The sequence below is a fragment of the Seriola dumerili genome, unplaced genomic scaffold (assembly GCF_002260705.1).
Source record: "Seriola dumerili isolate Sdu_G_001 unplaced genomic scaffold, Sdu_1.0 BDQW01000025.1, whole genome shotgun sequence".
Taxonomy (NCBI): Eukaryota; Metazoa; Chordata; class Actinopteri; order Carangiformes; family Carangidae; genus Seriola; species Seriola dumerili.
Genome location: NW_019174280.1, coordinates 2,772,775 through 2,786,717, shown reverse-complemented (window position 1 = coordinate 2,786,717; position 13,943 = coordinate 2,772,775). Strand labels below are relative to the sequence as shown.

The following is a 13,943-nucleotide window of genomic DNA, read 5'->3' as shown; positions in this document are numbered from 1 at the left end:
TATAGAATTTGAAAAATTTTTAAAAAGCAATTTTAAAAATTGGAAATTCGAAAATTCCTGGATTCGTTGTTCAGTTTATTTATTCATGAATTATTAAATGTATTTCTAAATGGTTTATTTAATCAGTGGTTTATGCCATTTTTGTAAATCCATTTTTAAATCTGAAGTATTTAGAAGTTGAATTGAAGTATTGATGGATTAATCGTTCATTTATGAATTCTTTTTACAATTCCTATTTTTAATGTCTATTAAGAAATGAAATTAGAACATGCTTTATTACCTTTCCTGTGACGTCCCTCCATTCAACTGAAGGAATCTAACTTCGGACAGAAAAAGCAAAATGAGGTTGTAGACTAAATCTACTAAAGCTCCACCACATCCACAGTATCACCTGTTTCCTGTGTGTTTCAGCTCATGTGGACAATGAGGAGCAATACATCCAGGCCATGGAGAAGTTCGGGGACAACTGCGTCTCCAGAGAAGACGCTGCGGTTGGCTCCGCCTTCCTCAAGTTTGCCATCTTCACCAAAGAGCTGACGGCGCTCTTCAAAAACCTGGTGAGGAGCTGGTTTTCGAGCTTTAAATGTAAACTGTCATCAGTCAGTGCTGCATCTCTGGATTCAATGACCCGCAGTCTGTGTGTTGGTTTTCAGCTTTAACACAACTTCTCTGTTTGCAGTTGCAGAACATGAACAACATCATCACCTTCCCTCTGGACAGTCTGCTGAAGGGAGACCTGAAAGGAGTCAAAGGGGTTTGTGTTTCAGTTTCCTCTGTCGGTCTGAAAGCTTCAAACAGCCACGCAGTCTCAGATAGACTCATCAGTCATGGTGGACTTTCTGCAGGTCTGGAAAAGTCTGGAGTTCATTTGACCTTCGAAGGTTTTAAATTTCACTTACAAAGGTCTTCAGATTCAGATTCAGATTCAGACAACTTTATTTATCCCAAGAAGGCAATCCCTCTGCAGGTTATACACACAACTTAAAAACTCACAGGCAGAGTAGTTAAATATGTCAGAGGCAGCAGATCAACATACTCGGGTCAATACAAGGAACAACAAGCAGCAATAAGTAAAATGAATAAGAATAAAACAAGTAAAATGGATGGAAATAACACATTATGTTACAGTTTCTATATAAATATAAATGACTGAATTTAAAAATTTAGATTTAAATATATCATTTAAAATGAGAACTGTCTGCATTTAGTAGCCTGATAGCAGACGGAATGAAGGGCTTGGAGTATCGGTTTGTTCTCCTAAGGTCCTGAATGTCTCCTGCTGTTGACAGTATCGTTCGTTATAACGCTTGGCTATTTGTCAGGAGACGGTTGTTCAGACTCACTGACTCATAAAGGACAAGGGTTCTTTTTTTTAGTCTCCTTGTGGTCAGTTTTCAGAGCCTGTCGGACTGTATATTCTTCAAATACTTTAAATATTTCAACTAAAAATATTAATTCCGGGATGAAGCTGCTGCAAATGAAAAATATCTTGAATATAATGTTGAATACTGAGAATTAAACATATAGTCTGCTTACAACACCCAACAAGTTCAAAACTAAAACCTTATAAAGAAAGAAACATTTTAAATTGTAACAATATGTCACTGACACAAATATTTGTTTGTTCTATAATAAAAATGTGAAAATTGAAGTTTAATATAGTTGAAAATTTGACCTGTGCTTTGAATTTTTGTATATTTTTTCTCTTTCTCAGCTTCTTTTGAGACATAAATCATCTTTATAACCAACTACAGAAGTTTATTTGTAGACTTTATGTCCTTCAGATTCAGTATCAAATAAAAAGAAAACAGTAGAATAAAACATATGTATCCTCAGCTGTAAAGGATGCAGCTCCCTCCTGTTAAAAAAAACTTCATACTCTCTTTATCATGTGGAAATATTTCCTGAGCGACTCACAGGTCAAAGTCTCTCTCTCTGTTTGTCGTTATGAATCAGAGCTGTGATGTGATTGGTCGGAGCTCAGACTAATTATGTGACGCCTCTGCCTCCTTCAGGATCTGAAGAAGCCGTTCGACAAAGCCTGGAAGGACTATGAGACCAAACTGTAAGAAAAACAAAACCGCGTTATCAGTTTTCTGCCTCACACACACTTTCTTTCTCACACTTTCTTCTTACTTAGACAAGTTGTCTTCATAACTGTAATCTGCCCTGAAGGAACAGCCTGTAGTTAGCTTTCAAGTTTCTACTTTATTGATAAATTACAAAAAAATCTCCTGTTGTCAATAAGTGACCGAGATTGGATGTGGTTACAATATTTTTATTCATTAGTTTTCTCAAAATTATGAGTTGATCATTTTGTTTTCTTGTGATAACAAGATAATAATTATCTTGTTATTTCCTGAAGACAATAAATATCTTGTTTTCATAACAAAACAAATAATTCTTTTCTTAAGATGATTATCCTATTATCATGAGAAAACTGTCCCAAGATAATGGATGAAATAAAATCATGGCATCCATGACAGTTTTCATTATTTATTATTTATTTTCTATATTGTACAATTAGTTAGCTAATGTATTATTTATTTATTTATTTTATTTTTACTTTTCAATTTTTTTCAAAGTTGCAAAGTGCTGTACAGTAGACAGGAAATTAAAATCAATAAATTATAAAACCATTAGATTTTTTCATAAAATTCATCCTAACCAATTCCAGTAAAAACTACAACTTTTGCTTGTGTTTGTCTGCCTCCGCCACTCTAGTTTCAGGTTACATCCCTGTTTATCTAGAGTCATATAAAATATTTACCACCTTGACCTTTGACCCCCAAAATCTAATCAGTTCATCCTTGAGTCCTAGTGAATGTCTGTGCCAAATTTTAAGAAGTTCCATCAAGGCATGTGTCCACGAGACACGTCACGTTGTCGAAGAATTATCAGCAAAATTGAGGAACATTACAAAATTTTTTCAATGTGACCTTTGACCTCTGCAGAGCAAAGATTGAGAAGGAGAAGAGGGAGCACGCCAAGCAGCACGGGATGATTCGGACCGAGTTCCATGGAGGCGAAATCGCAGAGGACATGGAGAAGGAGAGGCGAATCTTCCAGCTGCAGATGTGCGAGGTGAGGTCAGACAGAGGTCAGAGGTCACCTGATCCTTGTTATTTCTTTATTGTTTTTATTAATCAAATTTTAGAGCAATTCATTTTCTACATCTTATGTGTCTCCTTCTGTCTTTCGTTTCTGCTTCGTTAAAAGAGAGAAAAAAACAACACATATACTGTTTGGTTTAGGAACAGTTATAATCCCTGCTCTGGTGTTTTATGGCTGTACCGGTAAAAAAAATTATGGCACATTTTCCCGGAATTCAGCCTGACATATTTGGTGTCTTCAGACACTTTTGGACAAAAAACTTTTGAGACCCAGAGTTCTCCAAAGTCTGTTTTTATTTCACAATTGTTTCCAGTGTTTTATTTTCTTACACAAAGTGTTTCTGTGTCATTCAAAAAGAAGCATTGTCAGTTATTTGATTTGTCTTAATTAATTCAAAATTGCTGTAATTAAATAAAAATGACCTGACAAACTATTTTATTGTTGTAAGGAATCTGGATTATTTCACAGTTCCTTTGTTGCTTCGTCTTTTTTTTTTTTTTAATTATTATTATCATGAATATTTATATCATAATGTTTAATTTATTTATTCAATAAAACTGGACAGACAGGAAATTGTGACTTTTTCTCGTGTCTGGTTTCGCTCTGCAGTATCTCCTCAAAGTGAACGAGATCAAGGTGAAGAAAGGGGTCGACTTCCTCCAGAACCTCATCAAGTATTTCCACGCTCAGTGCAAGTAAGTCACAGAAACACGTTCAGAGCCACCACAGGTCGTTTGTCATGATTCAGTATCTCTACAGAAACAAACAGAGATCATTTATCATTTCATTTAGAGACAAAGAAATAATAATAAAATGAGCAAAATATGCAAGGGAATTCAAACTATACACATGTAATCAGTTCACTCCATATTATAGTTTTTATTGTGGAATTAATTTATTAAACATTTAGAGATTTGTGCTTTTTATTTCTTTGGTCTTTTTTCTGTATTATTGCTGTATATTGTTGGTCAGTTTGTGCAGTTTTATTTTGAATATGTGTACATTTATTTTGGACTCCAGATTTCCCATTAACTGTTTTCTCACGTCTTGTTCAGTTTTTTCCAGGATGGACTGAAAGCTGTGGAGAATCTGAAACCCCAAGTAGAGAAACTGGCCACAGACCTGACCGCGGTGAGAACGCAGCTTGAGACGACTGCAGGGGTTTTTAGTGTAGTGCAGTGAGAACAGAGATTATACTGAGCAATTAAAGGGTCATTTCACCCCTCTTTTCTATTTAATTGTATAAGATGTAATTAAATGTAATTAATTGTTGGCTGCCATGAAGGAAGAAAAAATTTAAAATACGACAGTGAGCTTTAGACATTTGTCGCCTGTAATATAAAAATAATATATAAATATATAAATATATATATTTCCATCAGTGGTGGAAACATTTACTGAAGTACTTATTGTACTTGACTATAAATTTGAGGTACTTCTATTTTACTTGTGTTCCTATTTTATGATACTGTATATTTCTACTGCACCACATCTCTGAGGAAAATATTGTACTCTTTACTCCGCCACAGTTATATTTATATTAGTAATTATATTAGTGATAATTACTTTTCAAATTAAGATATGACATAAAATATGAAATCAGCTCACATCAAATAATTATTATCACAGATGCAACTATCTGACACTATATTATTATTATATATTATTTTATTATATTAGTTCAATTATCCCCACCACATCAGTCCTGTTTACATATTGGTAGATCAATAATAATGATCCAATTATATCATAATATAAAACTGATAGGGATTTCTGCATGACTACGTTGTGTCCTGATATGCAATGACAATAAAGTATCTTTCTATCTATAATCAGATACTTTTAAGAGCATTTGGTCTCTAATACTTTTCATTTACATTTTCATTTTTAAAAAAATTTTAATGCTATTTTTACTTGTAATGGATTTTTTTACAGTGTGGTTTTGCTACTTTTACTTAAGTAAATGAATTTGAATATTTCTCCCGCCTCTGATTTTCATGCCTCCTTCTGTGTCCTTCAGATTAAACAGACTCAGGATGGAGAGAGGAAACAGCTGGCTCAGCTCCGAGACGTCCTCAAGGCTTCACTGCAGTCGGAGCAGAAGGAGGTGGGAAAGCAACTACAACTCCCAGGTTGCATTTCACCAAGAAATATCCAATCATTGATCTTAAACTTCTGTTTCTAACAGTTTTGGTTGATGATTGATGATGATTTCAGTAACTACACCATCATCTTTTATGCACAAATTCAACGATGAAGCATTTTTAATTTTTGATTAGCTTCTTCTCCATAGCAAGAGCAGCTGAGGCTTATGGATATTGTAGTATTTAATAAATAAAATATACTTTTCTTCTTTATGCTGATTACAAATTTGAACACATACTCTAAGTACACAAAACAAACACGTTTTTTTGTTTGTTTTTTTGTAAAATATGAATTTAAATTTCCGTTTGGCTTCAACAACTAAACCTGACTGATGGGAGAAAGAATCACCGACAGTTTTTAATTTTAGGAGTTTTTTCTAAGGGCCTACTGCGTGCCATGTTGGCCCCTCCCCAGCTTCTTAAGAAAAACATCTTGAAACCTACTGACTTTGAAAGTCAATTGCTAATATTCATGGTCCTCAGAGGATGATGTTTTGAGATTTTGTTACGCTCCATACTTTATTCCGTACAAATTTAGCTTCTCCACAAGACAGAACAAAATCTGCTGCTGCTGCTGATTTCCATGAATCATCCTGATCTCATTCCTGCTCCTCAGAGGATGAACCTCTCAGATTTTTATGACTGTACAAGCTTTTCTCTAGCATCACATGTTGTGCAGCCTCCAGGGGGCGCTATCAGGACTTCAGATTAGAAGGTTAATGTGGCGTGGTCTTCACAGGACTCTCAGGCGAAGCAGAACGCAGGTTACAGCCTCCATCAGCTGCAGGGAAACAAGGCCCACGGCACCGAACGCTCCGGAGTCCTCTACAAGAGAAGTGAGGGGTGAGTGAACTCAATATCCCAGAATCCCTCAGGAAAATAACTTTATATAGAGCTCACACCAGCATAGCTGATAACCCTTCTTCTGTGGGGTTAAATTTCTGAATGATTGACTCATGCAGCACTGTATGTTCTTAACGACATTCTGTAAACTCTCCTCCTCAGACTGAGGAAGGTGTGGCAGAAGAGGAAGTGCTCAGTGAGGAACGGTTTCCTCACCATCTGCCACGGCACGGTAAGACACCATATCCTCTTCTCCTATTGGTCCTCCTGCATGACAAGCTCCCGCCCTCCTGCCTGCATGTCCAATCAGAAGTCTCCTTATGGACTTAAATCTACATCAGCTGGGGATAGACAACATCTTTTTATTTAGCTTCTTATATTTTTTTGTTCTTTTTGTTCCTTCTGTCTTTTATTTTGAAGTTTTTACACGAAGAGTCAAACGGCCAATCAGGACAGAGCAAGCAGCAGAGGAAGAGAAAGAGGAGAAGGAGGAAGAGCATAAGGAAAAGGATGACAGAGAGAAGAGTGGGAAGAGCACAAGCTTTGGTTTTTAATTGGGGGAGGGAGTCTTCTTGTCTTCTCATCTCTGCTTCAGTTTCAGCATCTTTCTGATAGATGCAACAAATACATTAATATGTATTTTCTAATTGCATAAGCAGCTGTGTCCAAGTGTACAAGATAGTGTAGTTTCTTTATGGTGATGTCCTTTGGTCCATAGTGGAATATTTCAACAACTACTGGCCACAATTTAAAGATATTTGTTGTGGACAGTCCCGGTCCTCAGAAGATGAACCTTTTATTACTCTGGTGATCCGGTGATTTTTATTTTCTGTGGCACCATCTCCAAGATAAAATTTAAACTTTATTTCAAGAAATATCGTCATGAAAAGTCCAGATCTTATTCCCGCTCCTCAGAGGACGAACCTTTTAGATTTTAACAACTCTATGATCTTTCATCTCGCAAAATATCTTGAGACCTGATCCGCACATTACTCTGACATTTAGACATTCGTGGTCCCCAGAGGATGGTTTGTAAAGACTTTGATTATTCTCTGATCTTTTGTCTAAGGCTGAGTTCAGACCTAATTTAGTTGGTTGACGATAGCAGGAAGCCAACACACAAAAAAACACAGAGTCATCCAGTAAATAAAATTTCTACTGTATTATGTATTTAGTATCAAAAACCTCAGTGTGCTGCGTTTGACGCCTGATTAACCTTTAAAATCATGAATATGTTACTCAAACTGGATTTCATGGTATCATTGGTACCTGAAACAACACAGCTCCTTGTGTCGTTACAAACCTGTTTTCTTGTTATGTTTACCTACACCATCAAAGCTCAGTGTGTGTGTCCTTGAGGTTTAACGTATGTGAATGTGCAGAATTTTCTTCCTCACAAAGTTTGAAACCTGCATTGTTTGTGTCCACGCTGACTTGTTAACAGTCTTCTTCACTTCACTTCATCTGCTGGTACATTGCTGCGTTTCTTGCAGCTTTACCTCCTCCTGTAGATCAGTGGAATAGTGTGACACCTTTTGGCAGTATCGTGTCACCTTCACATAGCAGTACTAGAGGTCAGCATCACAGGATACCATTAATGCAGGATTGATTTCAGTCTGACTCAGGAAAACATCTCACTCGTACACAAGCTATATTATAATATTGTAATGGTCAAATTTCCAGGAAGTGTCCTGATCCCAGTCCTCTTCCTGCTCCCTTTTGACGCCAACAGCTGCTAAAACCCAACATCACCTCTTTTTTTATTTTTTTTGTTACTGATCCCATAAAAACACTGGGGACACTTAACCTAGATTAACAAACTGGCCTTGATTTAACCTACTCCCCAGTATTTATTTATCTGTGTTGTTTTATTGGCTTATTTCTGTACAGCACCTTGAGGTGCAAGCTCTGTATGAAAAGCTATACAAATAAATAAAGTTGAAAGTTGAGATAACCAGTACTGTTGCTAACGTATCACTCATAGTTAAAGCTGTTTCAGGGCCTTGAAGGTGCCCAGGTCTCATCTAATACACAAAAAAAGATAAAAGTTTAGTGTTCTTGAGAGATTTCTTCTTGGAGAAAAATGAATCTTAATCCCAAATTTTCAAACCTGTGAGGTGTAGTGTGTTATGTGAAAACACAACATGTCCTCCCTGGCTTTATCTTTCAGAAACATTCAGTGTCTCCCTCTGTTTGACTGAACAGCATGTTTCTGTCTCTGCCTGTCTGTGGCCACACTGCTGTCCTCTCCTGCTGTTGTCTCACCTGTCTCCCTGCTCCTTGTCTTGCAGGCTAACAGACCTCCAGCCAAACTCAACCTGCTCACCTGCCAGGTGAAGAGGAATCCAGACGAGAAGAAGAGCTTCGATCTGTTCTCACGTACGCTGCAGAGACACATCTCAGAGTATCATGTTGTTTCCACAGCCTCGGTCTTTGTGTCTGATTTTTGTCTGTTTCCCTCAGATGACAGAACCTATCACTTCCAGGCCGAGGACGAGGCAGAGTGTCAGGTGTAAGTAGTAGAAAGTTGGACCAGCAGCTCCAGGGCTCTGGGCTCAGTGTCAGTGTCTGATGTGAGGTTTTGGTGTTTGTCCAGCTGGGTGTCAGTGCTGCAGAACAGTAAGGAGGAAGCGCTCAACAAGGCCTTCAAAGGAGACCAGGACGAGGGGGAGAACAACATCGTCCAGGAGCTGACCAAGGCCATCGTAGGAGAGGTGAAGAGGATGAGCGGCAACGACGGCTGCTGCGACTGTGGAGCGCCCGGTCAGTACTGCTAATACTACTAATACTACTACTAATACTACTAATACTATTAATGCTACTAATACTACTACTACTGCTGCGACTGTGGAGCGCCCGGTCAGTATTACTAATACTACTAATACTACTAATATTACTACTAATACTACTAATACTACTGCTGCAACTATGGAGCACCCAGTCAGTCCTACTACTACTTATAATACTACTAATACTACTACTAATACTACTACTACTGCAGCAACTGTGAAACGCCCAGTCTGTACTACTGCTACTACTAATACTACTAATACTGATACTTACTACTGCTACTAATACGACTGCTACTACTGCTCTTATTTGCACATCTGCAGTTCATACTGTTCGTGCTCCTGCTGCTACTTCACCTAAAGCTCTACCACTGCTACAAGTACTGCTACACTAGTAATACTAAGTTCTACTCTGAATCCTGCTGCTACACTTCTACATTACTACTGGTAAAGACAAGACAAGGCAAGTAAAATAGAAGTAAAAAGCATAATAAGAAAACAGTATTTAAGAAAAGGATAATAACAGGATAATAGTACATGATACTGTTACACACATTTGTAAATGTGATAATAATGTATCATCAGCTGCACCTAAAGCAGAGCTCATTAACTGACTCAGAAACCTCCCTGGACTCAAAGGGGCTTCACCTGGTGTTACCTTCACTGAACAGACAGTACATTCCTCAGCTGTCGGTCAGACCAGTTTCTGTAGGAGGACAATACTGTAGAGTCAGGTCCTGAGTTTCAGCAGCCAGTCAGTCAGTCAGCCAGCCAGTGAAAACCTGTTTACTCTATCAGCCTCTTGTATTGAGAGATGAGGCCCTCACAGAGCAGCCCCCCCCCACCTCTATTCTGTGGTGGTTTTGAGAGTCTTTGTAGCTTATGGCAGCTGATGTTCCTGTTTCTCAGTCTTCTCACATTTAACGTTATAGAGAAACACTTGAAACCACGTCCTCAGTACGATCCATTCTGCTGTAGATGTTTATCAGTGGAGATTTTATAATGGAGAACTATAGGGAGAATATGTTTGTACTTAAAAGAGTGTTAAGAGTTTGCTGTTTACCCCCCCACCCCCACCCCCACCTCATCTCCTCAGCCCCCACCTGGCTGTCCACCAACCTCGGGGTGCTGATCTGCATCGAATGCTCAGGGATCCACAGGGAGATGGGGGTCCACTACTCCAGGATCCAGAGTCTGGATCTGGACGTCCTGGGAACCTCTGAGCTGCTGGTGAGTCCACTTCACTGTCCCCACAGGAGTGATGGAAATCAGAGCGTGGAGGCAGAGCAGAGTGATGTAGAGCACATCACAGGTTTCCGTCTCTGGTTTTGTTTGTTTTTGTTTTGTATTTTTTGATTTTGCTTGGAAATTTTTAGGGCCTCTGTCAGTAAAAAGTCATAATTTTGAGATTTAAGTCGACAATTTAAAAGAAAAACGTCCCAATATTTTGAAAAATAATAATATCTGAAGAATAAAAATAGAAATTTTATTCAATAATTTGTTCTTGAAGCTTTTTCTTGCAATACGCTGACTTATTATCATCACATCATTCATTCTTTCTTTCCCTTTTATGTTTTAATCCTTAAATCATATAGCATATAAAGAAAGTTCAGATGTAGATTAGAAATATGTTGTATGTATATTCACTCTGTATGGAACAAGCAGAAAAAGCAGGAAGCAGCAGCACAGATGAATCCACCTGACGTTGTGTTTTTGTTGTGTTTTAGTTGGCGAAGAACGTGGGAAATGCGAGCTTCAACGAGATCATGGAGGCAGACCTATCGGTGCAGGGCGTAACCAAACCTGATCCGAGCAGTGACATGTGAGTGACGCTCACTCAGGCTCAAAGGAAGGAAGTCCAAAAACCGATTCAGTCGTGATGTACTAACTCTGTCTCTCTTCATTGGTTTCCAGGCAGATGAGGAAGGACTACATCACAGCCAAGTACACAGAGAAGCGCTTCACTCAGCGGCTTTGTGCCGACGCTGCGTCCAGACTGCAGGTTTTATACGAGGCCGTCAGGAACAGAGACATCCTGTCTCTGATCCAGGTCTACGCTGAGGGTGTGGACCTGATGGAGGCCATGTCACAGCCCAATGAACACGTACGATCACAATGATCTATAGTTATCTAACGGTCAACCCAGTGGAGTCACTCCATGTGCGTGAGCGGAGGTTTTACTGAAGGTCTGTTTGTTCCTGTCAGGAACTGGGAGAGACGGTGCTCCACCTGGCGGTCCGAATGGTCGACAGAAACTCGCTCCATATCGTCGACTTCCTCGCTCAGAACAGGTAACTGCTGCGTGTCATCGCCGTCAGGTGAGAGGCTGTCAGCGCCCTGAGTGTCGAGAAATCTCTTATAGACGTCTATAAAAGCTGCTGCATGAAATCACAAGTTTTATTCAGTGTTTCCTGGTTTAGTTTGCTTTAAAGGACAGGTTCACATTTTTTCAAGTCAGCTTTAAAACAATACTCACATGCATCACATGTACAGTGGTCCTTGTAATTGTTCCTCCCAGCCACACTTGCGGTGGCCCTGAGAGCTCAACACACTGCAACTTCAGTAAACACATGCAATCAGACAAACGCTTTGTCTTTGTCCTAATAAATATGTTTATTTGCTGCTATGGTCATGTAACATAATCTTGCTTAGAGTGACAATTTTGCAGGGGAACTGCAGACCCCATTTCCAGGTGTTAAGGTAGTTATAGCTTGTTAAAAACACACTGACGGCTTCTGCTGTGTGTTTTATAGAATCACATGACTGGCTAGCACATTAGCGAACACTCTAATCAGAAGCTAACATGCTAGCTTGGTCTGGACCACACTCATTACTCCAGGTGGCTCTGCCCTGTCCCAGAGGTCACATCTGAAATGCCTCCACGTCTGAAAATAAACTCCATGGTTTATAGAATCACTGGAGAAAGTTTCATGCTTTAGCCATAAAATGCACAACACCTCCCATATACAGTGCAAGCTCATCTGCTGCACTAAAACACCCTCTTTGGTTTAGTTGCATTAGTTGCGTTAAGTTGCATTTTATTTTATTTGCACATATAACGAGGACTGCAGATTTTGTCCCACATTACTTACATTGGACTCGCATTAGAAAGGGGTCGGTTCACAGGCAGCATGGACAACAGTAACTGTAGCAGCTGTAATGAGAATGTCAAATGGTCAGATAGCTTCAGACCCAGTCGCACCCAGTCCTGTGTTAAACCAACCTTTGTGTGTGTCAGCGCTAACCTGGACAAGCAGACGGCCAAGGGAAGCACTGCGCTGCATTACTGCTGCCTGACCGACAACAGCGAGTGTCTCAAACTGCTGCTGAGAGGAAAAGCTTCCGTCTCCATCAGTAAGAACACAAACAGCTGCACACGCATTAAGAAAAACTGCATGTCACACACAGTGTATATGTAGCTTTTAAAGTAGCTTTAGCTAAATCAAGTTTATTAATGTTTTTTTTTTTTTTTTTTAATGTCACAGTCATCTCAAGCTATTTTCTTATTGGTGCGTTGTTCTTTTCTCCAACTGGGAGATACTGCATCTGTCAGAAATTCACAGTATCTTGCAACATTATCTTAATTCTGTCTGAACAATATGAAGTGAGTGCAGCGGTATTGATAAAATCTTTTTTTTTTTGCCACAGTAGCGCTTAATTATTAGTCATGGTCCCAAGTGGATGAGTCTTAGATGCTGGTGCAGCTTCAGATTCTTATTCAGTGCCATGGATGCGTCAACACTTATATTAACATGTTAACTGTACATTATGTTAACATAGGATTTGCATACTGACATCCTAAATATTAAATCCTGAACATCACTATGTTAACATTCAGTCACCACCAACTTTTTTTGTCCTTTTTGTATTAATAGATGGTGAAGATGTAACAATAGTAAAGTGATCTATTAAACAGTTCAGTTTTCTCATGTGTAATTACAGCTAGCAATTGGCTGCTAGTTTTCTAATTGTCTCAATTTTCTCTGAAATTATTTGTTTCATTCATTTTTCTTCGCAGCAAACGAAGCCGGAGAGACGCCACTGGACATCGCCAAACGCCTCCGACACACTCAGTGTGAAGAACTGGTGAGAAGACAGCTGCGGCTGGAGGAGTTATAATCTTCATATAAAATAATCAACAGAAAACAAACTAAACTAGGAACTTATACATCCTTATATCCACACAAACACAACGCATGTCAGCCGACCTAACGACCTAGATAAGTAACAAGAAATTAAAGGATATAAAAATGAAATGGTTAAATGAGTTGTTATGTTTTCAGGTTTTCCGTCTCGTGAACACAGTATCTGAGGAACATCTCGAGGGAATTTCTTCAAATTTGGCACAAACATTAACTTGGACTCAGAATGAAATGATTAGAATCTGGTCTTCAAAGGTCAAAGGTCACGTATAGTGAAACCAGGGTTCCTGCGGGTCATTAAAAAGTCTTAAAAAGTTTGAAATTAAAATAAAGGAAAATAAGATCTTATATTTTCTTATATTTACTGTAAATTTTTTGCGGGTATTTATTTTACAGATAGTGTGTTTCAGACAGGTAGAAAAAAAAAACAAAGCCAATAAGCCAATAACTGATCATGGTGTTGCCATGGTTGTTCCACACTGTTGTTGTATTGTTAACAGACACAAATTTAATCTTAAGGTGTGGTCATGCCGAAGCGCTACGGGGCGCTAACCTAGGAGTTTGGCATAAAAGTGCAGTCTGCGGGTCCACAGGTGATTAGATCATTTTTAGTGAGAAAAGTCATTGTGTATAGTGATGAGGGCTGAAAGGTCTGCAATACAAAACTGTGTACCTAAAAATGAATATGAAATTCTGTAGCGGGATTTAGAAAATATTTGGGACGCCTCGGTGGCTCACCTGGTGGAGCGTGGTCCTACCTGCAGCGGCAATGGGTTTGAGTCCGACCCGCGATACTTCGCTGCAAGTCAGCCCTAAAAACTTTTTTTTTAAAAAAGATGTTAGGCAGTAAGTTATTTATTCCAACACGCAAAATGAATGGTGTACATGTCAGTCCACTACTCACTGACCTC

The 13,943-nt window shown here is 38.8% G+C and overlaps 1 protein-coding gene across 1 annotated transcript in view; it reads left to right on the top strand.

Moving 5' to 3' along the window:
* LOC111240312 (arf-GAP with SH3 domain, ANK repeat and PH domain-containing protein 2-like) overlaps positions 1 to 13,943 on the top strand; it is a 32,817-nt gene that overhangs the window by 13,096 nt on the left and 5,778 nt on the right. The window contains exons 3-20 of the mRNA XM_022770274.1: positions 412 to 557; positions 680 to 754; positions 2,016 to 2,065; positions 2,955 to 3,084; positions 3,724 to 3,809; positions 4,170 to 4,245; positions 5,135 to 5,221; positions 5,998 to 6,101; positions 6,264 to 6,333; positions 8,393 to 8,480; positions 8,565 to 8,613; positions 8,698 to 8,864; positions 9,987 to 10,120; positions 10,618 to 10,712; positions 10,805 to 10,994; positions 11,096 to 11,181; positions 12,129 to 12,244; positions 12,909 to 12,976. Of these exons, the coding sequence (XP_022625995.1) occupies positions 412 to 557; positions 680 to 754; positions 2,016 to 2,065; positions 2,955 to 3,084; positions 3,724 to 3,809; positions 4,170 to 4,245; positions 5,135 to 5,221; positions 5,998 to 6,101; positions 6,264 to 6,333; positions 8,393 to 8,480; positions 8,565 to 8,613; positions 8,698 to 8,864; positions 9,987 to 10,120; positions 10,618 to 10,712; positions 10,805 to 10,994; positions 11,096 to 11,181; positions 12,129 to 12,244; positions 12,909 to 12,976 (1,817 nt within the window). The remainder of the gene's footprint in view (positions 1 to 411; positions 558 to 679; positions 755 to 2,015; positions 2,066 to 2,954; positions 3,085 to 3,723; positions 3,810 to 4,169; positions 4,246 to 5,134; positions 5,222 to 5,997; positions 6,102 to 6,263; positions 6,334 to 8,392; positions 8,481 to 8,564; positions 8,614 to 8,697; positions 8,865 to 9,986; positions 10,121 to 10,617; positions 10,713 to 10,804; positions 10,995 to 11,095; positions 11,182 to 12,128; positions 12,245 to 12,908; positions 12,977 to 13,943) is intronic.